The sequence below is a fragment of the Telmatherina bonti genome, assembly GCF_933228915.1.
Source record: "Telmatherina bonti genome assembly, chromosome: 23".
Lineage (NCBI taxonomy): Eukaryota > Metazoa > Chordata > Actinopteri > Atheriniformes > Telmatherinidae > Telmatherina > Telmatherina bonti.
Genome location: NC_136632.1, coordinates 21,339,903 through 21,367,763, shown reverse-complemented (window position 1 = coordinate 21,367,763; position 27,861 = coordinate 21,339,903). Strand labels below are relative to the sequence as shown.

Sequence of the window (27,861 nt, the reverse complement as noted above, 5' to 3'; positions counted from 1 at the left end):
AGAAGGGTTTTCCTGCAACCCAACAGTTCATTCCCGTCTTTTTGTCAAACACTTTAGCATTTAACAGCTAACTGAAGCCGGTTGAGTCTGAGGTGTAGCTCTGCGTGTTTAATAATAACTTTGAGCCTAGTCTGACCTTGGGTTGGGCAGGGACCTCCACCGATTGGGCTGGACAACTTTTTCCACTTTGAATAACTTTCTCATGGCTATGAATTCTTACCTTTTCCAGATCGACAAGTACCAACAATAGCTTCTCCTAAAAACATCGCTGATGTCTTTCCTCCTTGGCATTGGGTTAGCAAACATCTGAATGTTCCAGATCAGCAAACGGTTAAAACATCTGTACTTATGGTTATATGGTTATAGATGGATATTTATGTAATATTTTGTAGATATGGCTGGGAGTATATGTATGGAAGTAGTATATCTGTGTGGATGTGTTTATATGAATGAAGGTATATGGAAATGTGTGTGTAAGTGTAAATATGTGAATGTAAATATGTATAGTAATTTGAATAAGTATATTGTGACATACAGCGACAGAATGGATAACTAGATGAGTAGAAAAGGGTGGGAATACACTTCTGGTGTACACTTCTTCCCACTCCTTTTTCAAACTCCTTTTATCTCACAAATTTATTTAATTATCAGATTGATGAGGAATTATTATCATTATTATTATTAATATTTGTGATTATTATTATTTTCTTCATTAGTATGTATATGTATGTATATACGTGTGTGTATGTACATATGTATGTATATACGTACGTATATTTTTCTTTTCTTATTTTCTTTCATTTGTTTGAAACAAATAAACTAACTAACTAACTTATAGAGATAATCACACTCAGTTTAACTGAGTTAACATCAAATGGATTTATATGAAATGAAATGACTGAAAATTAAATGAAAAATACTTTATTAATCCTCAAAGGGAAATTCATCATTGTAGATCATAATTAACTTGAGGAGGTCTTGTTCCGGAGGCTGATGGCTGCTGGCAGGAATGATCTTCTGTATCAGTCTTACAGCAGACCTGAAGAAGCCTCTCACTGAACACACTATATGTATATGACTGTGGAGTAAGTTTTTCTATACATTGTTTCTGCAGTTTGGCTCAGATTTACTTAACAACGATGCTACAATGTACGTCATGTTGTATTCATCTCACTTTAAGACCTAATAAAGACTAAACGGCTTTCATAATTTATTTTTAGGACTTTATTATGTAGCCTACCTCTATATAAAATCTAATAAACAAAAAATATAGGGAGTAGGGTTTTTTTCCCCACATTATACAGTCACATAAAAGCCCACCTTTATGTGGGTATTTTCTACCTGTTCTCAGGTTAGCCAAGCTGCAGGATGCGCGAAAAAAATTAGAAAAAAAAACCCCGCACAGCGGTGCGCAACAGGAACCAGATGCGCCATCACAATGCTGTTTCACAACAACCGTCCCGTGACATACCGATGCACAGGGGGGCTGTAGTGTCACGTGGCCCGCGTGCAGTTAAAGGGGAGGGTGGTATTTACAGACAGGAGCTGCTCATATAAACTGTACCGAAACTCTCAGTTCAACATCAATACGCTCAGACCGGCACAGGCCAACGATGGACGCTGCGTACAAGAGGGTGAACGGAGACCACAGTCCGGAGGAGGAGACGGAGGTTCCGGGCACAAGGGTAAACCTCATTTAAAATCACAATCAAATACCTCCAACTTTTTTCCCTGGTCTGATTTAAACCTTAGTGACATATTTGTGCGCTCTGATGAATAGAGAGAGACACTCCTGCTACTCACAGCAGGAATATTCCAGGTAATGTAGCCTACAGCAGACAGGGGAGGGGTCTGCCAGGGGCCAAAAAACATCTATCTGAGTTAAAGCACAGTGTATACTGTCAAAAATATCCAATTCATCATTTTTCTTTTGTATTTGTACACAAGTAAACTTGAAAAAAAGCAATCTGTAATAACTTTACAGCCAAAATAAAGTCAAACAAGTCAAATGTTTTTTTTTTTCCCCCTATTTGAAAAGTGTGGGTTTTTTTTTTTCTCTCACTCTTTTATAAGTATTTCATCAACTTGTCAAAAGCAAAGTTCCCCCTAAGTCAAGCTGGACAAATGTCTTTTTTTTTGTGAGTCAAATTCATTTGGGACACAAGGAAACTATAAAATGCAGGAGGGGGCTTTTTTTTACTTTTTTTTTTTTTTTTTTTTTTAAAGCTTCCAGAGGCTAAAGTGTGTGAAAGCCTGAAGTCTTCAGATCATCCCCTAAAGTTGAAAGTCTGGGATTTAGAGAAGATTTCGTTCTGGATCATATGGCTGCGGTCAAAATGCTTGAGATTCTCATGTCTTTCCCAGTTAAATGAAAGAAAAAAAAAACATAACAATGCACCTTTTAAAAGTAGAACTTTCCTTCATGTTTTTATCCTCGGCAGAAGAGAAGGGGCTCCATGTATCTGGAGGAAGAAACCAACAAGAAGTCTGAGGTGATATCCTGCATTTTCTCCCTGAAAGAAGAAGTTGGGGCTTTGGCCAAGGCTCTACGACTCTTTGAGGTAAACGGCACAAGTGAAACACTTTGGCTCTTAAATTTGCACATTTCAGGGCAACTCTTTCAATGAAAAACACTGGTTTAACATCTGACTTAGAAAAAATAATCAATTATATAAAACATTGTCGTGAAAGACATCCACCAAAAAGCTAAATGCTCAAAGGAATAATTTAATAGTTTAGTTTTCCTTGCGGAGAATTACATAAGAATTCCATTACTATTCACCTCCAAATATATGAAGCAGTCAACTTTTGGCTTCTGATATTAGTCCTGTCTTTAATTCAGTGTAAACTGTCCCTTTAATGTTAAAAAATGGACACGAGGACTCGATGACGCACTGTAATGTCACTTGTGTTCATTAAGTTACTGATTAACATTAAACAAAACAAGACAGATGTGGAACTATCAAACTCACAATATATGAAGCATCAATTAATTACATAATTCTAATGTTTTATAATTACAATTCATTAGTGCTTAATATGTTAATAAATATATAAATACAAAGACCCGATATGTTGTCATTTTTATCTTCCTGGTCTTCTTTTTGCGCCCTTTAAAAATTCAACTAACCAAACTGAGCTTATCTCAGATGTTTGTGTATCAGTCATGTGCAAACAGGTCGCTGTGGTAACCACCCACAGGGTTTCTATACTAATAAAACTCAGGACTGCTAGAAAATTTTCCTGTCTCTGAAATGCTGAGTCATGAACAAATAATAATTTGGATTCTGCTAAACAGTCTCATAAGTATTTAGAGTTTGTGAAAAATTAAAGTTTTCTTAAAACTCTGCTTTGTTGCTTCCAAGCCCGATGATGGAAGTGGCATTTTTGTAAAAACTTTTGCTTGAATTTAACTAAAAAACTGTTGTTTTAACTAAAATATAACACTGGCAACTTTATGCTCGCTGGCAAGCGCTAAAAATTACATTATGTAGAGGTTGTCTTGTGAAGAAGTCACAATTTTTATCATATCAAGTAGCTATAAGCAGCTCTTTTCCTGCATTATTTTCTGATTATAGATGCAGGCATTGTTACATAATTTTGTTGAGTCAGCAGATGAAGAGTTTGAAGACACCTACGGGATCAGATTGACTTGTTACAAATACTGGCTTTATATCATAAATAGATAAAGCTTCCACAAGGAGGTGTGGTCTTGGTCAGAGTAATTTTGAAGAAAAACAAGAGTTTGTAATGAGACAGAATAAGTGAAAAGCTTAAGAATTGAAGATGACTGGAATCCGACTGGAAAAGAAAAAGAAAATCTCTCTTCAAGATTAAATATGAACTTATTAAACTTTACTAAAACTTAAAATTCTGTGGTTTATTTTTTGGCAACAGAAGTTTGTCCTGTTGTTTTGGATTCAGCTCCTAGAGGTCATCAGTGGTTTGCCAATTTAAGGCACTTATGTGTCAACTCACATCTGAGAATACTTTAGGCAAGTTTATTTCTATACAACATGTTACATCACATAACATTGTATAACATTTATGTAAAAAACAAATCAAAGTGCTTTATATCAAACGTTAATAGCATCACAGTAAGCAACAGAAAATGTATTAGAAAGTACATGAAATCTTATTAAGACAAGTAAAAAGGTGGGCAAAACCATGTAAAAATGTTTTAATCCAGATGTTAAAGTGCCTTCATTTGATGAAAATTTAGTCTCTAATTGTTAAGAGGTGATTTAAGTTTAAAATGTAACTTTAAAGTGTCTAAAACATTACAATTCTTTACAATATCCTAACATATTTACCATTAATATTCACTAATATAATATAATATAATATAATATAATATAATATAATATAATATAATATAATATAATATAATTTTCAGAAGCCATTGTATTTACTTATTTGTGATGAAAGTGGAAGGTTAAGTGTTTAATTGGTTCCAATATGCAAGTATAGCACTTGAGAACCTAAACAACATTTGGCATTTATATATATGGTAAACATGAAGTCTAAATATAAAAGTCTTGATATTTTACACATGCCCACACTAAAACATAAAAATATCAACATCACATCGGCTTGTCTCAGTTATGTGCCTTTAAAAAGCTATTATATAACGAAGTAATAGTCATGGTAACTATTTGACCCAAGCTTTACTTTGACTAGTTTGCATGCAAAAGGTTCCACTTACACAGGATTAAATATTATGGCGCAGACAACCAAAACTGTGACTTCCATGAATGCAGATGGCAGGTTGAAGGAATTGATGATCGATATAGAAGGATTTTTGTGTTTTTACACCTGATTTTAATAAAAATTTATAGTTTAAGTGTTTTTTGTATAACATCTCATTGTAAATTTCAGTTAAGGAACATAATAGTTGGTAACCACAAGAATGTCAGTAAAGTGTTTTTTTTTTTTTTTTTTTTTTTTTTTAATATCTGTGTGTGCATGACTGTGTGACAGAGTAAACAATGATTGGCAGCAATTGAGAGCTCTACAAAGGTTTAAGTTGAGCATTTTGTACCATTAAAAGCCTGTTATTCGAACAATATAACAACATGGAAAGCATCCAACATGAATTATAATTGAGGCTGAAGACATACATTGTTGTGGAGAAATGATTTTCTGCACACTTGTAATTTCCTACGTATTTGGGGTTGGAGATGTGGATGTTTTTTAGTCTGATCAATACCAAGTATGTGCCAAGTGCTGCCCTTAAAATCCCACAGTGAACTTTAGGAACCTCTCTTTGAACCTATGGGCTTCTTCCATGCCGATCCTCCCCCTGCTCCACCCACCCCCTCCTACTCCTCTCGTTTTTCTAGCATTTCCACAAAACAGACCAAAAGTCGCCCAAATCATTAAAACGCAACCTTCCAGACCCCTGCTGTGATGTAACACGTGCTGCATCCATCTGACTACAAATATGATTATAGTCTTAATAACAGCTTTTAGGAGAAAATAATTCCAGGTTTCGCCTGGAGGTGTGATCAAACGTCCAGATTTTTCCTGATAGTTCTGATTAGTTAAACACGGCAGCTCTGTGAAGCCATGTGAAATCTATCATGTGCTCACCCCAATGTCTAATCTCCATATTTTGTTCTGAAGGCTGCATGTTAACACTGCCTCTGTGCTTATCCACTTGGGACACATGTGACACAGCAGCATGGTTTTCTTGTGACAAGTCGGGCCAGGGATCGGCCTTAATATCACAACGCTGGCAGGTCATGTTTGCAGTTAATATCACGGTGGCGGAACGACTCAGAGGGGTACAGACCCTGCATCATGCTGGCTTTAGGATTTAAAACTGGCTATGTGAAATATTTCTCATGTGCAGCAACATCACTTAAACTCCTAAAATCCCTCACCTTTCATGCATGTCTGCATGCTGCACCCAGGCTTATCTCATACGTGCATTTTGACACAGAAAAGAAAAAAAGCAACAGATAAACTCTGGTATACAAATATATTCAGGACAGGGCAAACAAAGGACTTTATATGTGATATTTAAGAATTAAACTGAAATAAACATTAAAATTAAGTAAAACAATTCGACAGTTCTCTTAGAAAATAGCTAAAAATGGAAGTTTTGTTTTACTTAACATGTTTATAATTTCTGCAAAATCACGTTTTGTTTAACATGCCAACCTGGACTCATCTTTGACTTTGCCAGTAGTCATTCCACAGGGATGCATAAGCACATGGCCTTTATAAAACACACTTAAATGGTGAATAGGATCCAGATGGGAGAAAGGAGATGCGAGAGGCCCTGTTGCTCACGCCTTCCTTTTTACTGAGCCTATAGCGGACAGAGAACAACATACTCCCTCTCCCTCCCCATATGCTACACAAACAAAAACACATTTTGACCACCATATAACAAAAACACATTTTGGAAATTGATTTAACGTGTGTTAGAAATTTTTTAAAAATTGGACACTGAATAAAACTTGCAGACAGTAAAGTCTGGAAACCAGAATGAGAAATTTTCCCATATCTGAGTGGTTTATCCCAAAATTTCATTCCACAAATAATGTTTCTCCAATCCCTTCAATATGCCGAACATAGTCTGTCTGGCTTTGATTTTAATTTGCAGACAGAGTTCAAGGCTGTTGACAGGAGGTCATGGTGGACCCCTCCAAGTCTAACAAATAGCAAGTTTAGTAGCTAAACAGCATCCTCTAGTGGTGGTAGAAAGGCACTGCTATGCTTCCATAACATGAAGTAAATGATATAAAAATTAAATATGGACATATAAGTAAAAACACAAATAAGGTATGTTCTCACCTCCTTCTTATTGTAGGATAAAGGAATCAACTTGATGCACATTGAGTCCCGTCCATCACGGATGAACAAAGAAGAATATGAGTTCTTCATCAGCGTCGACTCGACCTGCTCTCAGGCTCTGGATGACGTTATTGATGGCCTGCGCACACAAATCAGCGGCCACGTGCATGAGCTATCACGCAACAAACAGAAGGACACAGGTTAGTGTATTGTGATAAGAGGATGTCTACTAAGTAACTTAAGCATGACAGCACAACATAATACAGATAATAAAGATGAATGTCAGTAAGATTTTATAAATTGGGGGGGGGGGGGGGGGGGGGGGGGGGAGTGATTAGGATTATTGTAAATAAAAGCTAAAGTTTTTGAATGAAAGAAAATTTTAATAAATAACCGATGTCTGCTAAACCTGCAAAACAAGTAGTCTGGTGTTAACCAAACTACTTAACTCAGCTATCACCAGTTGCATGGAGGAAACTATTTCTGTTTCTGAAGAATAAGGATTGTTTTCCTCAAAGATTTTGCTTCAGGTCACAATAGTTTGAGAAAAAACAAACAAACAAAGAAAGCAGGGTAAAATTTATAATTTAAGTAGAGTAATGCTAGTTATAATGTCATATTTCTTTAAAATGTGCACACAATTAAACTAGGCTATTATGTGGAAGCTATGAAGAACTGAAAACTAGCTTTTTAGCTAGTGACTTAGCCACGGTAAACTTTATCCAAAGCTATAAGAATAATTTTATAATTTCTTTTTCCAAGTTGGTTTTGCAGAGACATCTTGGTTGTATAATTAGTATTCCAAATAACTTGCTGAAGTTAGATCTAATTTCATTCACTAAGCACAAATAAATGTAAACACCAGCTAACAGTTAGCTGGCTAATGGTTGTTAGCTGGTATATCAGACATATAGGCTAATAATTCTAAAAAAAAAAAAGAAACTCAAAGTAGGAATTTAGGATGTGATTTGGTTCAAATTAACTTTTATATATAAAAAAAATAAGAATTGCACTATGATTCCAAAATAAATATTAAACATTCATCTAACATTTAAAGATGAACTATTATTGCTAAGTATGCCATTTATAGTGACTAGAAGACAAACTGGGGGAATCTGCACTATCTGGAGACCATGAAGGTGAGCAGCTGTGATATTTTGGTCCTGACAAAACCAGTACACCAACACTGACTTCCTTTGATCCACACAACTAGCACAGCTTTCAGAAATCCAATAAAACAGACCCTAATGATACCACTTAATGGTTAATTCATCAACTCTGGCAGTGTTGCAGCCAGACTTGGTAACAGACAGCCAGTGTTGCCAGTGACACTGATGTCCTTTTGCCTCCAATCTAGACCTTTTATTAGTTGTTTCCAGAAAGACATTAGTTTAGTTACTGAGGACCAACAGGCCTGGTAGAAACAGAGGAAATCTGTGTCTCAATGCCAGACTAACACAGGCAGGGAGAACATGCCAAGGTCATGTCAGGCTAAGACAGACAGGGCCACCAAGGATTCTCTTTTGGCCTCTGTGGAGACACTCTGGTCTGCTGGTCAGGGTCAAGTGGAAGAGAGGATATTTTCATCATGTTTTGCAGATTGCCTGTTTGTAGAGGAGCATGGGTCTGTAGTCTAGCTTGAGCCTGGGGCTGGACCACACTGCCCAAATGCAGATTAATGACTAGGCCCCAGTGTTTTTTGAGTGCCATAAATCCAAATGAACAAGCAGATGCATCCTGTGTACTGTTCTGCTGAGTGTCAAAATGCCACAATAGTGAAAAAAAGCCCTGGAGGCATCACATGTACATATCAGCATTATGATCAATTTGTGCTGTAATCCATTATAACACTAAAGACAGAGAATTTTCTGGCAATATTCTAAAACAAAAAACAAAAACAAAACACAAAAAAATCAGCTTAGATACATTAAACCCCCCTTTTTCTCCCCCCTCAGTGCCATGGTTCCCAAATGACATACAGGATTTGGACCGCTTTGCCAACCAGATCCTCAGTTATGGTTCTGAGCTGGATGCTGATCACCCAGTAAGTTCTGACTCATCTGTTACCTTCTGTTTATCTCATCCCGTCCTTGTTTGTGTGTTTGTGTGAATACATGTCCACTCACACCATGTCTAATGGAAAGCAGCGCTGTGGAGATGACAGGACGTGCTCTACCTTCTATTCTAATGGAAACTATGTAGGCACACAAATTGATGTCATTGCTTTAATTGAGCCCCTATAATTATAGATAATTGCTCCCTTTTGCCACCGTCATTAAAGCAAAATGTATTCATCATAAGCTGAAAAACACTCTACAAAGGCTTCATTTGAATATGTATTTACATGCTCTTATTAGAGACAGAGTGCAAAATGCTGTCAAAGGCCACAGGGTTTGGCCTTGTCAGAGGATTTCCACTCTTTGATTTCGCTGTGAGCTGCAATCATGAGATCTAACATGCTTTTCTTTTGTGTGTGCAGGGCTTCACAGATCCTGTGTACAGAGCTCGCAGGAAGGAGTTTGCCGACATCGCCTACAACTACAGACAGTAACTACGTTTTATACTTAAATCGGGGAGTAACATATCCTCTTTGTGAAGTCAGTAGGTTTGTCTGGGAATGCTGAGAAGCCAAGCTCCTGTCATGATTTGGTTTGATTATGGAAAAGTAACTATTTTTAATCCTTTAATGAGCTGAAAATTATGGGCTGAAAATGCATTTTTAATGAGACTTTTATTTTGGCCTTTAAAAATGTTTTAAAAAGCGGGATAAAATACAATAAAATAAATAAAAATAATTAGCATTTAATTATGATGTATTACCATGATGTGTTAGAATATTGTAAGCGACAGCATTTTCATTACTTTGTAACTTTTTACCACATTGTAAATTGGTAGGTCTCAGAAACTTTATGTATCAGATTTGGTACATTAGACATTAAAGTGGTAACTTATAAAGATGGATTATGATGAGTCGTATTGAATATGCAGAGTAGTTAAGATAAATTCATATTCAAATATGACCTTTTTGATTTGTATCAAAGTTCACACCCCATTGCATCCAAAAGATCTTCATTTTCTATTCTGTTGTCCGTCTTCAGTCATTCATCTATTTACTTAAATTAAAACAGCATCGAAATTGCTTAAGATGTTTTCAGCCACGATTCTTCGAATCACAATGGGTCCAATCTCATGCTGAGAGATATGTTTTTTGCAACCCTTTCTCTCAGTCCGACAGGAGATTTTCCAAGAAAGTTTTCTCTTCCTCTAAACCTCAAATTAACCCCCTCTCCTGCTTTTAACAACGATTTCTTAGAATTACAACCATACCTCTACCAAGGTTTTTAAGATGTTTTCCTGCTTCTGCACAACTAGTTGAAGTTAATGAACCATTTACAAGCTTGGGCAAAACTTAAATTTGTTGGAGAAATCCATTTAATTTGAATCACAGGTGTTGAAGCAGGGAAACATCGAATGACTGCACAGTGGTTGCATTAAGACTGGGACTGGGCATCTCTGATATATGTACTTAACCATTCATGGTAAATTGCTATAAGATTTAAAGCTGTTTTTTCAAATTCTAAATCCTACAGAATGTCAATGACTTGATGACTAAATTTACTGGTGTGCTAGACTTTTGCTTGGTTTAGATTGGAAAACAAAACACTGAGCTACATTGAGGGAAACTGCACAAACAGCTCGCAACCGTGCATGTGATTATTGCTTTTTCACATAGACACCTGACTGAGCATTTGTTTAAATGTTCCAATTGCAGCAACTTTAAAAATGTTGCAAATAACATATTCAAATGAAAAAAAATCTAGTTCTTACTTTGTGGCATGTTTTACTGTTTATATAAATGATCCAACTACTATAACTTTGTCTTTGTTCCAGTGGCCAAGTCATTCCCAAGGTGGAATATACAGAAGAGGAAAAAGCCACATGGGGCACAGTGTTCAGGGAGCTGAAGACTCTGTACCCAACTCATGCCTGCCGGGAACACAATCGGGTCTTCCCCCTGCTGGAGAAATATTGTGGATACAGGCCAGACAACATCCCACAGCTGGAGGACGTATCCCGCTTCCTTCAATGTACGACTTGCCCGCAGTTTTTATCAGATCCCAAAGAAAACATCTCAATTATTACACACTTACAATGTCAATATTTTTACCATTTACATCATAAAAAGAAAACAAGAATTGTTTTCTCTAGATTATTGATTTGATTATTTTTAAAACCTGTGACAAAGGCATGAGGTATGTCTTTGTCAGAGTTCAGGGAAGCCATTGCTTCAGCCATTGACCAACTGTGATGCTTATAAGTTGAATAGTGTGTTAGCCACTTTTTAAGTCACCTTGGCCATCTTCAGTGGTTGTTTTGGTTGAAGGCAGATTTCTTGAGATGATGAAAAAAAAACATAAAATCATCATGGGAAACTGATCTTTATGATCTTGAATTTATGTAATGAGTAATGTGAGATCTCATTATGATGACATAAAAAATATAAAAATAGCAGGGCTGCGCGATGTTAGATTGATTAAGATGTATTAGGCTACACTGATATGTTGTGTTGTTACAATGAGTAGGCAGTGATACCATTGTCAAAAGTACTTGAAGTGACAAATCTTCCATTAAATCTTAAATAATTTAATTATAATGTTAAGGAATTTCAGAAAATACTGGCAGACCTGTAGCTTTATGCCATGTTTCTGTATGTATAGTTTGTCTGAATTTAGTTAACATTCAGTGTTAGCGAGCTAGCGCGTTACCACAACTAGCTTTAGCAATAGTTGTGTTAGCGAGCTAGCGAGTTACCACAACTAGCTTTAGCAATAGTTCAAAGACAGGCTCTTTTTATTTATGACTCAATTACACAATACAGTGTAATTTAACATCCAAACAGCACTAAAAACAAAAACAGCAATACTCAATTTTTTTTAATTTTTTTAAAATTTTTTCCACAGAACTTGAAAAAAAAGCTAATTCGGTTAGGCCACATATTAGCAAGTAAGTTAGTTTTGTCTGAAGGCTAAGTAAACACAACTAAGTTAATTTGTTTCCTTTTCTAGTAATTTTCTCTCGTGAAATTAAATCTATTATAATTTACAAATAAATAAATGTCATCAAATTTTTTTTCATAATATCACATAACTAACAAACCAGCTGACCTTAAGCTAACAGTTGCTAGCCTAATGGTTAGCACTAAATATGACTACAGTTTAAGTGTTTTTGCTTGCAATTTATATTTCATAAAGAGTTAATACATGTAATACAATATTAATATAAAAATTTAAGATATATAAAGCACCAGATTCTTATTTATTTTTTTAACAGCACAACATAGTTCTTTGGGCAAAGAGTTTGTTCTCCAAAAAATTTTTGTGATAATTTTGACATTTTGATGTCAAAATCAAATGACAACTCAAATGACAAAATAATTTCATCAAGTGACATTATTTTATGTATCTGATGTAGTTAAAAGTTGTATTTTCTGCAAGTATGTTGACCATATTGTGTCACACATTTCTTACATAACATGTTTCATCATCTTTCAGCCCATCTTTTAAACCTCACTGTGTGAATGTAGGAGGCAAGACCGGTTCAAATTCCCTACTTCCTCCCTTTGCTCTTATTCAACAATGCCGGTCACTCATCCTCTGCTCACTTTCATCTCTCCATTGCTCACCTGCAGCGTGCACAGGTTTCCGACTTCGCCCAGTAGCTGGCCTGCTCTCATCCCGGGACTTCCTGGCTGGGCTCGCCTTCCGGGTCTTCCATTCCACACAGTACATTCGTCACGGCTCCAAGCCCACATACACACCTGAGCCGTGAGTTTAGAGTCTGGCATGTTTATCACTGGAGCAACACAAGTAGGCAAAGTTAATGAGATGCTAATGTCTCCAATGCAGGGACATCTGCCATGAGCTCCTGGGACATGCTCCTCTCTTTGCTGATCCTGGTTTTGCCCAGTTTTCACAGGTAACTGGCTTTTCAAAGCAGAAATGGTTCATGTAACCAGGAAAGATTGCAGATTAGACACATGGTTTAATTGTATTTCCTAATATTTAATAATCTATTTGTCTTCTTCAACTTCTTGCAGGAAATTGGTCTTGCATCTCTTGGTGCACCTGATGAGTACATTGAGAAACTTGCCACAGTGAGTAGTGTGGCTTGTGTTTATACGGTTTGTGGTTCTTGGAAAAACAATCAATTAGGTCTCTCAAAAAAGTATTTTCGCATCACATGCAGTTAACATATAAAAATATGTTCACAGTTCCGCAGTAAAGATGTGGTTTTAACTAGACCCTTTAAATTGAAAAGCAGTGTGGAGTCTTGGATTCCAGCTAACCACATCGACAGACTTTTCTTCAGCTTTGTTTGTGCAGATTCTCTCCTACCTTTGATGTATAGATCACATTTTATGAACTCTGTGTGTCCTCAGGTGTACTGGTTCACTGTGGAGTTCGGCCTGTATAAGCAAGGCTCTGAGATCAAGGCTTATGGAGCTGGCCTGCTTTCATCATTTGGAGAGCTGCAGGTAAAAGGAAGCTGAGTCACAAACGCCAAGAAATCAGTCACACAGCAGAGATACAGTTTGCTTTATGTGCGTTTCATGCTGTAACACAATGTTGTTGCACAACAGCAGCGGAGTGGGGAGTGGGTTAGTGGTCCACTCAGATTCGGGTTTAATGTGTCACTGGGGGAGTCGGCCTGTCGGGCCAGCGGGGTGGCGATAAATTGGTTCACTGGGTAAGCGGAGGCATAGAGAGGATGAGCAGCTCGCTTTCGAGGTCACAGGTTACATCAGCTGTCGGCAAGGGATGTGCACTCTGCCAAATCACAGAAATCCTGCTGCACTTCCTGCTTACTTGCAGGAATAGAGACACTCATTGAGAAATTTGAGTCCCCCGTACTTAGAAAAGAAAGATAAACACATTTTCTTGCGTTGCTCTTTTTCAGTATAGTCTAACAGACAAGCCCAGACTCCAGCCATTCGAGCCAGAGAAGACCTGCCTGCAGAAGTACCCCATCACAGAGTACCAGCCTGTTTACTTTGTTGCTGAGAGCTTTGATGATGCCAAAGAGAAAGTTAGGTCAGTCCTGCATTCTTTTTATTATTATTCTACAGTATTTGTGACTACATGCTGAACTTGATTCTGTCCATCCACAGGAAATTTGCAGGGACTATCCCCAGGCCCTTCTCAGTACGTTACAACGCCTACACCCAGAGTATTGAAGTGCTGGACAACACCCAGCAGCTCAGGAACCTGGCAGACTCCATCAACAGTATGCACCACTACATTACTTGGCTCCTCTCTGTGGTCTAATTGATTTTTATTTATTTGTTAAAATGGAAGTTATCAACTTATTTTAAAATGAGACTAAGTAATATGCTTAAATGTGGCCCATCATGACTAGGGGCCCAAATCTATCACATTTCCTGGGATATAACAGGGCACGATGAGCTGCAATAAGAGCCAAACTTTTTTTTACAACCTGTACTTGGATCTGCATTAGAAAATTAAGTACAGTTATTTAGTTTATTTTGCATTTAGTCATAATAATAATAGTAATAATAATACATTTTATTTAGAGCACCTTCAAGAAACCCAAGGCCGCTTACAAATCGATGCAATAAGAACAAACAATAAAACAAACAGATTGGACAGTACATATTCGATTAACTTAGTTAAAAGCAGCAAATAAAACAATGAGACAAATGATATGGAACGATCAAAGATTGTAACTAAGTCATATTCATTTGGTTTATTTGGCTTAAGAGTACATCTAAAATTACATTTCACCCCTTAACCCTATGAAGTCCAAAGTATCATATTGGATACATACAGTTTCTGAGATGTTTCCCATCACTTTATGATCAAAACCCTGTTGTGCACTGTATGATACTGGTCTCCTGGCTTGTACCAGAAGGCAGATTATTATACTACAATCATGTCGACCTATCCTATCACATGGTAATAAATGTTAAAAAAAAAAAAAGAAAGAAAAAGTTCATTCTTATTCCAGATTTTGTTACAGGGCCAAATAAAGACTTCAGATGTTGAAAATGGAACTTTTCTGCTCAGCTGTTCTTAACTCAGGCTTTAAAGGGTTAATATTAACCAAAGACACATTAACAATAAGGTATAATTTGTGAGTGAAAAACAGAAAATTACAGAGGATTTTATCACATTATTTTGGTTGCACTACCTACACATTTAGCTGTTTTTCCCTCCTGATCCTTAATCAGATGAGAAACTAATTAAGCCAACTAATCAGGCTTTCCACCCATGTTTTCTACAACACCACATATTATTAAACTGAACTGGACACATTTCTTTTTCACTTTGTGCTTATAAATGAAAACATGTAAAACTTTATTTTTCATGTGTTTAACAGAAAGAAATAGTAAAAAGAAACCAGAAAATGCTTAAATGGAGCCTGATGATGATGATGATGCTATAATAAGCACAGTAAGACGTTCGCCTTCTGGCAGAACATAAGAGAGCTATCTTTGTTTCATTATCTGCTCATAAAACCTTTTAACATGTTCCTTTATTTCAACAGAAACACAGGCGGTTAAAAAAAAAAAAAAAAACCTTTCAACTATTTTTAGACTCCTTGAATGAATTCACTTCTTCTTTTTCAGGTGAGATGGGGAAACTGTGTGAAGCCCTGCGGAAACTGGAGTAACTGCACTCACATCTGATTTTTCCTTCGACGTTGTAAGGCTGTTTATGGTTCCGCTTAACTTGCTTTAAAACCTTTCTTTATCTAAAAACAAATATGCAAATTATATTAATCACCATATATGTGTAGATATAGGAAGATTCCTGAGTGTTTCAGAGAATAAAAAATAGCATTTTAGTTAGTGGCATTAGGGAGTGAAGTTATCATTGTTAGCATATCTCCATGAAGTGTTTCTGAACTTATTTTTTTTTCAGTTGTTTTCTTTTTAAACTCCACAACAGTGTTTTGCCGCATGTCTTTTGAATAACGCATCGATTTGAATCCAAATGTGAAAACTTTACTTCTAATTTGATACAGCACAAAATGAACTCAGACTTTTTTCTGTGCTTAAAAAACAAACTTTTCTTATATAAATGTTTTGTATGCATGACATGTAATGAAACAATTAAACCTTTATCCACTTAGACCTTGGTTTAAGCGTCTCTGCCATCCACAAACATCCAAAGTGTTTTGTCCGTACAGCAGGAGAAAATATGCGACGATTAATTGAAGCTGTGTTGTGTAATATGCACCTATTTTCATTTACTTATTGCTTCTTATTTTTCCATCCATCTCATGTCATAACTACATTTTATTGGTGTTAAAGGATGAGTAAACATATTTTTTGACAGGTTAAAACAATTCAGCCTCTTACACATGAGTAAGATGCATTTGTATACTAATGAGATCACCCTGCTCAATGAACACAACTCTCCATATTTAGCATGATTGGCCTATCTCCAATCAATAACTCAATAGATTCAGAGTATACCTGCCTCATTATGAGCAAAACAAATCTCTAATTAATGAATTTTTCCCATCTTAATATCCTTATTAGGAAAATGTTTAAACTTTGTTTCAAAGAAAAAAGAAAAGAAAAATGTTCTGATTTCTTTGAAAGATATTTTCTCTGAATTATTTGGATATATTTAGATAATAAAGACAGTTACAATTATTTTATTAAACATAAACCAAGCAGTCCTTTCCACAGAGTTCCTTTATGTCATCAGGTCGGCGTTTGACAGGGACTGACCCGCTAGGAAGTGGGAACATCTAATTCCAGTTTGCCTTTATGAAAACTCAGAGGAATCTCCGTGGAGGTTTTTGAGATGCTTTTTCATTAATCTATTCTAACTCCTTCAACTTCATTCCCCTTCTTGATTTTTCTTTTTCTCGGTTCTTCCTGTTGAGTTCTCTCTGATTTTTTTCTCTCCTACTTGATTCCCATTTATCCTGACTGCCCTCCATCTGGACTCTTTTTCTTCTTTAACTTGATAACTTCTTCATGATTCCCATTCATCTGGACTTTTCCTGATTCTCATGGACTCTTTTTGATTTTTCTTCATCTTGATTCTACCTCGCCTTGAATCTCCCTCTGCCTCTTCTCTGTCTAATAAACATGTCACATTTCGGGAACGTTAAACATGTTTACCTGATTTGCTTCTGATTAAACAAATCTGTTTCCATGTCCCAAGCTTTTACTTGTAATAGATCACTATTAGGTCCAGGCTTTAAACTATTATATCCATGAATCAATGTATAAATAAATTCTTATAAAGTGAGTTAAGGAATATAAAATACATTGTTGCTATGAAAGAAGGGGCTTAAATGCTGATATTGATCATATGATGGAGGAAAAAACAGTCATAAATCTTTTTTTTTCTTTTAATATCGTGGCTATATAACATTTATGTAACCCACAATGTTTTTAGTTGAATGAATCTGTACCTTATTGTTTAACTGCACTTGTTTGTGCCTCATAAAAAAAATAAAAAGTAACACCATGACGCACAGCGGGTCTCCCCAAAAAAATGGCGCGCGCGTTAGAGTTGCGTAAATCATCTGCATAGAGCCTTGAGATGAGGGATTATTTAAGGCTGCACGCGGAGGCGACAAAAGGCACACAACCTGTGGGCTCCTGAGACCGTGACGTGGGCAGCAGAGACCGACCACATGAAGACGGACGGCGCGACGCAGGCGCTCAGCGGCAGGAAGCAGAGCCTGATCGAAGATGCGCGCAGGGAGCGCGGCAGCGGCTCCGCGGGCTCCCCGGGGCCCTCCAGGTTCGGAGACAGCTTCGTGTTCGAGGAGAAGGACGGAAGGGTGACTCTGAATGTCCTGTTTGCTCTCAGCAACGAGAAAAACGCAGGATTCTTTAAAACGGGGAAAATATTTGAGGTGAGACTTAAAACAGGAGAAAATGATTAAAAAATCTGCAGAAAAGCGCTGAGAAATGAAAATAAATCCTCTGTATTTCTTTCTTTTTTGTCATACTGCCACGTGTTGGAAGCACTAGATATAGTTCTGTTATTTTAAGCATATTTTTCTGGTTAATAAAGACAGGATGATTAAGTTTTGCTGTAAACTCAAATTATTTGTAAATACTGTTTAGAAATTTAAGCAATACCAGGGATTTTATTTTTACAATGATAATAAACCTGTATATTAGACATGTCAGCTATAAGCTAAATAAAACCTGCACTAATGCAAAGTTCCACATTAAACAGGCTAAATAACCTATAAACATTTTTTAAATTAAATTACATTAAATAAAAATAAAAAAATAAATGTTTTGAATGTTGCATTATAATCTTCAGTCTTTGCCATTTTGCTTTGGGATCAAAAGTTTAAATTTCATTTAATTTAATTTCTTTCTTTTTTTTTTTTTTTTAACAAAATGCATCACTTTATTCAAGTTTTTAATGTTTCTGTGTTAAAAACAAACAAAACTGGTAAATGATTGAAGTTCACTCTATAAAAGCAAAAAAAAATGTTTCCCTTCTTTTTTCCTTCATTTCCTTTGGACAAAAATGATAAGAATCCTTATTTTTAACATGACAAAAAAGATAATATTAAAGTAACATAGTAAAAATAATATAATGAAATGGTCAAAATATGAAACAGTAATGAGACAAACTCTTACCTTTATCACCCATAACCTCATGGTTGAGATGGCTCAGGGCAGCTTTATTCCCACAGTTATTTAAAACAAAGTTCATTCTGGTAAGTGAAAAACCTGAAAACAAAGGTTGTTAAAGAATTAATGCTGAGTTTTAATGATCAGGTAAAACAAAACCTAACAAAGAACTCGGAGAAGCAAAATCTACAAAGATTATTGAAATGTGATTTTTTTTTTAAAACCCTTCTGACAAAGACCTGGATCCCAGGTAGATGCACCACAGTTTGGTAAAAAATAAAAGCGGATTTATTTGTCCCCTTCAGACGTTTGAAGCCAAACTTCTCCACATCGAGAGCCGCGCAGGGAGGAAGTCGAAGAACAGCTCGCCCGACCTGGAGTTCTTCATGAAGTGCGAGGTTCACAGCTCTGATCTGGACGTGTTCATCAACTCACTGAAGAGGGTGGCTGATGATGTTCGCTCTGTACCGGAAGAAAAGGGCAAGTTCCTTATCTTATTCTTACAGTCTTTCATTTCATACCCTCTTCATCCTCGTCTCAAAGCGCCTTTCAGCCGTTATAGTGCTGCTTTATTCTAATACAAAAAGACTAATTAATTTGTTTTCTGTCCACATCACAGTTCCCTGGTTTCCCCGACAGATAAAAGACCTGGACAGATGCAACTTGTTAATCACCAAATTTGATCCAGATCTGGACCACGATCATCCTGTGAGTATTCCCACATTACTGCAGAAAATACATCAAATCAAACAACGAAGCTGATTAAAAGTCATTTAACGAACCTTTTTGCAGGGATTCAATGATTCAGAATACAGAAAGAGACGAGCTGCCATCTCTGAGCTCGCTTTCAGATACAAACAGTGAGTCACGTCTCAAAAAGAAGTCTTGTCATTTAAAAATTCCCAGTTTAACCAGTCTCTCTCTGCAGGGGTGACCCGCTGCCCACAGTGGAGTACACAGCTGAGGAAATATCCACATGGTGAGACACAGTTATGGATGCAGATGCACCGTTGTTGAAGTACAATAAAGCAACAACATGGTGTGGTTGTGTTTTGAAGGCAGCAGGTTTACCATCAGCTCCGGGGCATTTATCCCAGTCTGGCCTGCAGGCAGTTCCTCGATGGCCTGCAGCAGCTGGAGAAGGAGTGTGGCTACGGAGAGGATCGCATCCCCCAGCTCAGGGATGTCTCTGCCTTCCTGAAAGGTAACAAACACTGCAACATTTAGGGGTAAAAGTGCAATAAATCAATATTTCTTCTGGTATATTCTTAAAACTCCTGAAATAATGTATAAATACATATAAATTACAATGCTTCTCTTTAGTAATGCAACTTTCATACGTGTATCTGTTGCATGTCACAATTAACTAAAACCTCTTGTTTTCTGGCTGAGACTGAACAAATGCATAGACTGCTTTGGCCCCCTTTCAGATAGAGTGCTACTTTATACTGCTGATGAAACGCACATCTGCTTCTTTCATTAACAGTTCACTGTTATCCAGGTCAAACTTTCTTCTTATTGCTTAAGGAGATAAAATAAGAAAATTCTTAAAAAGTCTGAGGACATGTAGAATATTTAGATTCTGGGAAATCATTTTGTTTATAGATTGCAAAACCTGACTTTATGAACACCCTCACCTTTCTGGCGAACAATCAAAGACAATACATAATTTAACACTTTTCTTCTCAGAGTTGTAGGTGCATGTATGGGATTTCACTTGGTGTGCAATTTAAATGTATTAATATCAGGTGGCAGCTTTATCCCTCATTAAAGAATAAGCAATGTATGGAGAAGATAAAGAAATAAAGAGAAAATTTTAAATAACTGAACATATTCTTCATTTTTGTTTCCATTTCTCCTCTATCGCTGCACCTTTTTCTGGCCAACTACAGAGAAAACTGGCTTCCAGTTGCGTCCAGTCGCTGGCCTGCTGTCAGCCAGAGACTTCCTCGCCAGTTTGGCCTTCAGGGTGTTCCAGTGCACACAGTACATCAGACACTCCTCTGCGCCCATGCACTCACCCGAGCCGTGAGTTATTACGCCGCAGCACCCTGATTATTATTTCTTAATTCAATCAGCCGCTTCTTTGTATTGACTCACTTCAATCCCCTCGTACAGAGACTGCTGTCACGAGCTCCTCGGCCATATTCCCATGCTGGCAGACAAGGAATTTGCCCAGTTTTCCCAGGTGATACCACGTTGAACTCTTTCATCTTTGATTTGGCTTCAACTACATCTGATATAATTACATGACCTTTAATTCTTACTAATCTAAATATCATCAGGAGATTGGACTCGCCTCGCTTGGTGCTTCAGATGAAGACATCGAGAAACTGTCAACGGTGAGGTTTTTTTTTTTTTTTGTTTTTTTTTTTTTAATGATTTACTGAAGATTTCCCTAAATTTTAATTTTTTAAACTTTTACTTATAAATGGGCTTTACTTGGTGAGCTTTCGCTGCCATCTAGTGGTCAAAGTTAATAACTGCAGCTCAATCTGTTGGTCCAGATTATTCACTGGAGAAAAAATTCCTGATCATATGGACAGATAAAGGAAGAAAAAATTATTGGATGGATGGGTGAGAGAGAGTGTGGGGGTGGGGGACAAAAAGGTAGAATGGGTGTATGTGGGAAAAGTAAAAAAAAAAAACAGAAGGGCAGTAGAAGAAAAGAGGATATAAAGGGAGGATGGCTGAATTTAAGGGGATGGATGGATGATGGATAGGAAAATCAATAAATAGATGACAATAAGAGAAATAGAGAGGAAAATGGGGTGAAAGAATGGAAAGAGATGGGTGGATGTGGAAAAGAGAGAAATTGATAGCGAGGAATTTGTGAAAAGTGGGAAAAATAGAAAATGGATGAATGGATTTGGATGAATAAGAAAGTATGGGAAAATGGGTGGATTAGAGGAGGCTGGAAGAAGTGATGGATAGAGGAAAAATGAATGAATGACAGCAGGGAATAAGATGGATAGGAACGAAGAAAGTGAATGGAAAGATTGATAAAAGGCTGAGAGGAGGCAAAACTAACTGATGGATTTGGGAAAGGAAGAAAAAATGAATGGAGGAGGAAAAGGAAGAACAATGGATGCATGGATAGATCTACATGAATGAATGAGTGAAAAGCAGGAAAAATGGATTGATGAATAAGGGGGGAAAAGGAAGAAAAATAACTGAGTTAAAATGAGGAAAGAGGGAAAGATGGATGAAGGAAAAATGCAGTGGGGAAACAGATGGATGATGGAAAGAGAAGATCATTTTGATGAGGGAAGAATGGCTGGATGGAAATGGGAAAGGAAGTAAAGCTGAATGGACAGTGAGAAAAAAGGAGAGAAGATGAACAGGTGGATGAATGAGGGAGAAAAATGAATGTATGGATGAGACAGAAGAGGAATGAATGGATGAAGAAAAAGACAAGAAGGGAAGAAATAAGGAGAGATGAGAGAAGGATGGATTAACGATGGAGGGAAAGTTAATGAACGAATAAGACTGTGGGAGAACAGATGGATGGATGGTGGACAGATGAAGGGTGAATGACCTTGAGGAAAGACGGTGAATGAGAGAATGGATGGAAGAAGCAAGAATTCTGTTGCTGGTGAATAGATGAACTGATGAATGGACGGAGAGAAACAGGTCACCAGTTAAACTTGACTCATTTCTTGTCTGCAGTTATACTGGTTTACTGTGGAGTTTGGCCTCTGCAAGCAGAACGGTGCAGTGAAAGCTTACGGCGCCGGACTCCTTTCCTCTTACGGAGAGCTCGTTGTGAGTGTGTTCTTTCTTTGCATGCGTCTTGTTTTTGGTTCATATGCTGACAGTCTTCCATCTGTCCTCGCAGTACGCTCTGTCCAACGAGCCGGAGTACAAACCGTTCAACCCCGAGGAGGCGGCCGTCCAGCCGTACCAGGACCAGACCTACCAGCCGCTGTACTTTGTATCCGACAGCTTTGAGGATGCAAAAATGAAGCTAAGGTATCAAACTGTTAGTTGATAAACTGCTGCATATCCTACGTGTAAACTTAAATATTCAGGGTGAAAGACAACCAACTTACAACAGATACTTAATACTTTACCTCAGACTCAGAAGCCAATAATAACCCAACGCAGCAGAAATACCTTAATGTTGACATCCTACATAATTACCCTTCATCCTCGGCCATCAGCTTGTTGACCATTCACTCACGGTCTCATCCTTAATTTGCTCATTATTTTTTAAGAAGGGGGGCCAGAGGGTGTGTTCCAATTAGAGGGAAATCACACTCTTCAGTCTCCCTGGTAAGGTCTATTCAGGCGTCCTGGAGAGGAGGGTCTGTTGGATAGTCGAATCTTGGATTGAGGAGGAGCAGTGTGGTTTTCGTCCTGGTTGTGGAACAGGGGACCAGCTCTATACCCTCTTTGGGGTCCTGAAAGGGGGCATGGGAGTTTGCCCAACCAGTCTACATGTGCTTTGTGGACCTGGAGAAGGTGTTTGACCGTGTCCCCCGGGGGCTCCTGTGGGGGGTACATCAGGAGTATGGGGTACCGGACCCCCTTGTACGAGCTGTCCGGTCCCTGTACGACAGGTGTCAGAGCTTGGTCCGCATTGCCGGCAGTAAGTCGGATTAGTTTCCAGTGAGGGTTGGACTCCGCCAAGGCTGCACTTTATCACTGATTCTGTTCATAACTTGAATGGACAGAATTTCTAGGTGCAGCCGAGGTGTTGAGGGGATCCGACTTGGTGGCCTCAGGATTGGGTCCCTGCTTTTTGCAGATGACGTGGTTCTGTTGGCTTCGTCTGGTCGTGATCTCCAGCTCTCACTTGAGCGATTCGCGGCCGAGTGTGAAGCGGCTGGGATGAGAATCAGCACCTCAAAATCTGAGACCATGGTCCTCAGCTGGAATAGGGTGGATTGCCCTCTCCGGGTCGGGAGTGAGGTCCTGCCTCAAGTGGAGGAGTTTAAATATCTCGGGGTCTTGTTCACAAGTGAGGGAAGGATGGAGCGTGAGATCGACAGACGGATCGGTGCGGCGTCTGCAGTAATGCAGACTCTGCACCAGTCTGTCGTGGTGAAGAAGGAGCTGAGCCAGAAGGTGAAGCTCTCAATTTACCAGTCGATCTACGTTCCTACCCTCACCTATGGTCATGAGCTGTGGGTCGTGACCGAAAGAACGAGATCTCGTATACAGGCGGCTGAAATAAGTTTCCTCCACAGGGTGGCCGGGCTCACCCTTCGAGATAGGGTGAGGAGCTCGGTCATCCGGGAGGGGCTCAGAGTAGAGCCCCTGCTCCTCCGCACCGGAAGGGGTTGAGGTGGCTCGGGCATCTGGTCAGGATGCCTCCTGGACGCTTCCTGGACCTCCCTGGTGAGATGTTCCAGGGACATTCCTCTGGGAGGAAACTCCGGGGAAGACCCAGGACACGCTGGAGGGATTATATGTCTTGGCTGGCCTGGGAACGCCTTGGGATCCCCCCCCCCCCCGCAGAGTTGGCAAATGTGGCTGGGAAAGAGGGAAGTTTGGGCTTCCCTGCTTATGCTGCTGCCCCCACGACCTGACCCCGGGTAAGCAGCAGAAGATGGATGGATGGATTTTAGAATTTTCTTGCATGAACCACCTCTTCCAAAGGATTTCAATACAATTCAAATTTCACATTCACTATAATTCCATAAATTTACAAAAGCTACATTTCTTTCCTGCAGATCAAGTTGAAATACTGCACTTGTTGATTTGGAGCCCATTTACATTCATCCATTCCATTTCTTAACAGCTTGTTCCTATTAAAGGTCGTGGAAGCTGTTCTGTCCCAGCAAGCACTGGGCGATAGGCAGGGGGAGACCCTGGACAGGTTGTCAGTCCATCACAGGATCAGCTAATTCACATCTCAAATAGTTATTTGATCCAAAAAATTTAGAAATATCTTGAAAACCCTTGTCAGAGGAAAGGCAATCATCATCCAAATAAGACAAGCTCCGTTATTATTTATGAAAGGTGCCATATTCTACTGGATTTACTTTCTAAAGGTTACTTTCTAAACAGTCATATGTGCCTCCATATCTGGAGTACAAGGCCCGAAAATGAGAAAATTCTGTTTTCTCTCTCACTTGTTCCACTTTTTTTTTGCAAATATGAGCTCAGATGACAAAGCCTGAGATCCACTACCCCCCGTGGTAATGGATCATAATACACCATGAAGTGAGACTCAATACATTCATTCCATATGTACTTACATATTAAAGCTGGCATTAATTTGGTTATTATTGGTGTCAGAAACTAGATGATCTCAATCCCATTTTATTCAGAATAATTTTTATTTTAGAATGAAAAAGTCTATTGTTCAAGGTTAAAAGTCTTTGATGTCTTTACAGTTTGAAAATTTATTCCCAGAAATAAACTCAGGTCCAATACAGCTAAACAAAAAAACAAACCAAAAAAACAGTGTTTTCCACCGATAATCAAAACTTCCACATGGCAGCTTTAATAATCATTAAAGTAATGAATGTTTTCAACCCATTCTCTTATGTTTATTCCCACAGAAGCTACTCAGCCAACATTAAGCGCCCCTTTGCAGTTTGTTACGACCCCTTTACCTGCAGCGTGGAGGTTCTGGACCAGCCCAGCAAGATCCAAAATGCTCTGAGCCAGATGAGAGAAGACCTGAGGACCCTCCACAGCACCCTGGAGAAGCTCAGCTCCTCTTAAGACCTGGATGTGAGCTTCTGTAGACATCAGAAAGTCATGCTGGCAGAGAAACTGATTGCCTGTTTTTCTTGAGTAAAAAGTGCAGTTAATACTCACGAACACAGAAAATGTAGTCTGGTTTGTGCGTATCCCGTGAAGATGATGTAAAAAAAAAAAAAAAGAAAATAATAAATGTTTATTTTCCTGAAGTTTTTTTTTTCAAAACATTTGTTTGACAAAGACAAGTACAAAAAAAAAGGGTGCCAGAGAAAGAGAAGTAAAGAAAACTACAATACACACACCCTTTTCTAGCTTCTCAATCCAAACTATTTCCATGTGGAAACCTCTTGGAAGCCATGTATCTTCATGTGTTGTTAAGCAAAGGGAAAGAGCTAATTATGAATGATTCAAGTATCGTGTTCCTGCTGCTGGCCAAGGCCAGAGCCAGCATTGAGGCCCAGTGCATGAGTAGGGCCAGGTCAGTGGGACCTCGCGGCCAACCACAGGACGGTCCGCAGAGCTGCGCTGCTGACAGCCGCTCTTCTCTCTTATTTTCTCTTTCTGTGTTCAACTGGAGAATCTGAGCCCACTGCGTTTTTGACAGACGGCCAGTGTTTTGATCTCAACGCAGGCGACAATGCATGTCAGAGCCGTTCACGTCAAAGATTTGCCTCAAAAAACACAAATCATCCCCATGTGCAGGATTTGTGAAGCGATGAGGCTGTGAAACCCTCTCATTGCCATAGTTCCACTGCACAGTGAGTCCAGCCTTGACCCGGCTTCTTTGAGAAAACCTGAATTTGAAGAGGTAGAAAGTAAAACATTCTCACCATAAAGCCGCTTTTTGATGTCAGGACTCTCCTTAAACCAGGTCCACCCATCAGATTGACTTTATCCTCAGGCCTGAGAGTGACACTCCGATTTGTGGATCACCTACTGTCCCAGAAAGACAAAGCGGGAGAGATAAAAACTTCCCGCAACTTGCCTTTGCTTTTACAGGGTGGCTGCACCATTAATGAAGCCAAACTTTTTAAGACCTTTTTTAATGGCGCTTTGATTAAATTCATGAAATGTAAAGCATAGAACCACCTTAAAAATAGTCCCTGGACTTATGTTATGTTGCTAAAACATAACAAATGTAAAAATAATTGTTTCTCAGAGAATGAAACTGAGTCCATTTCACAAGTACTAACAAGTTCAGTGAAATAAATACCAAAAACTGAAGTAGTTAAGTAAACTCTGTTTCATGACTATCTAAACTGAATACAAGTGCTGCAAACTGCTTAAGTGAATTGAATTCAACCCAGACATTTGTTAAAATGAGCACAAAAAAGTCAGAACTGTAGCCAAGATGCTTGAAAATGAATTCGCTTTGTGACTTTGGCATCAGAAAAAGGCCTGGACATACCCTGCTGACAACAAACACAAAATCTAACAGATGTTGCCATGTGAAGAACATTTTCCAAGAGGTAGAAACCAGCTTTTAAGTCCCACACAAGAGCAAATACAGAGGCTTTACCACAAGATACAAACTATTTGACAGCATGACAAACAGAAAGAACCTTACACAGCAGAAAAACCAGTAGAGGGCGCAATCTTTCGATAAATGATTGACAAGAAGAACTAAAAGACAGAAAAGATCCCAAACATACATAATATATACATAATATGCATAGAAACTATGATGGGACTTAAATGGCACCAGTCCTGACACATTTGACCACAAAACATGGACCTGTGACTTGTTTAAGGCAAAGGATGAACCAGTGGCGTCAATGCATGACTGAAAACTTAGGCAAGGACATTTGTTACATTTTTTAAATGTTCAATACAAACATGACGCATGACCAGAGAGATGCATCTGCACTTTCAGCTGATCAGACTACCAGCTGAAGCCTCGCCAGAGAGTGTGGATGGGAGGGTGATTGTCAGGAAGCCATTCACAAGGAAGGCAAACAGGGATAAGAGGCTGAGGTGTGTCACAAAATAACAGCTGAAAACCGTGGCAACAGGTCTGATGGAGTGATGAATCCTCCACTTAGCCTGGACCTTAACATTGATGAAGCTGCTTAGGGTCACCTTGACAAATAAAGCAAAAAGGCAGCAAACAACCAAAGAAGATTTTTGGAAAGTCCAAAGTCTGGAGAATTACTTCTAAAGACTACAAAGAAAAAACATCTGATAGCTCTTTCACACCAGCAGCCTCGCAACAGTCTAAGAACCCAAATATGAGCAGTTTGCCTTTTCCAGACCGGAGAAAGTTCATTTTCAACTGGAACCAAAAACCAGTGGTTCTTCTTCATGAGGGTTTCGTCATCCTGCTTTGGTTCCAGTTAAGTGGTATAGACGTGAAATTAACAGACTCTGAACTTTAACATTGATCTTGTGACTTAATGTGCATGTATGTTTTTTCTTCTCCATTCCATGTGTTGTTGTTTTTTATGGAAACAATATGAAAAATGTACCAAAACCTTGTGGTCAAGTTGAATATGACAACCTCCTAAAATGCCACCAACTCCTCAACTTCAGCGTTCACCAACTCAGCTCCTTGAGTCCTGCAGAATTTTTGTTTCCTACCAGACTCCAATTAATGGGTCATTAGCAGACTATGGCACAATGAGCTGCTGGATAACTATTTTATCTAAATCAGGTGTTGCTGCAGGGAAACCACTGTAACCCCACAGGACAGCAGGCCTCCAGGACCGGGGCTGGTCTACCCTGCTCTACTTGCTTCTGTGTGGCGTTACAGTGGTACT

At 38.5% G+C, this 27,861-nt stretch overlaps 2 protein-coding genes across 2 annotated transcripts; both read left to right on the top strand.

The window, feature by feature from the left end:
* Positions 1-1,613: 1,613 nt before the first annotated feature.
* Positions 1,614-15,495, top strand: pah (phenylalanine hydroxylase; the record flags this gene model as incomplete). The annotated part of the gene is made up of 13 exons (XM_079263300.1): positions 1,614-1,685; positions 2,442-2,561; positions 6,821-7,004; positions 8,760-8,848; positions 9,284-9,351; positions 10,696-10,892; positions 12,494-12,629; positions 12,711-12,780; positions 12,902-12,958; positions 13,244-13,339; positions 13,762-13,895; positions 13,973-14,088; positions 15,452-15,495. The coding sequence occupies 13 exons, from the start codon at positions 1,614-1,616 to the stop codon at positions 15,493-15,495; spliced, it is 1,383 nt and encodes a 460-aa protein (XP_079119426.1).
* A 1,989-nt stretch (positions 15,496-17,484) lies between these two features.
* On the top strand, positions 17,485-25,126 carry th2 (tyrosine hydroxylase 2; the record flags this gene model as incomplete). The annotated part of the gene is made up of 12 exons (XM_079263299.1): positions 17,485-17,709; positions 18,754-18,928; positions 19,068-19,156; positions 19,241-19,308; positions 19,377-19,427; positions 19,507-19,652; positions 20,341-20,476; positions 20,567-20,636; positions 20,734-20,790; positions 22,118-22,213; positions 22,287-22,420; positions 24,961-25,126. 12 exons carry the CDS (start codon positions 17,485-17,487, stop codon positions 25,124-25,126), a joined length of 1,413 nt encoding a protein of 470 aa, XP_079119425.1.
* Positions 25,127-27,861: the final 2,735 nt, after the last annotated feature.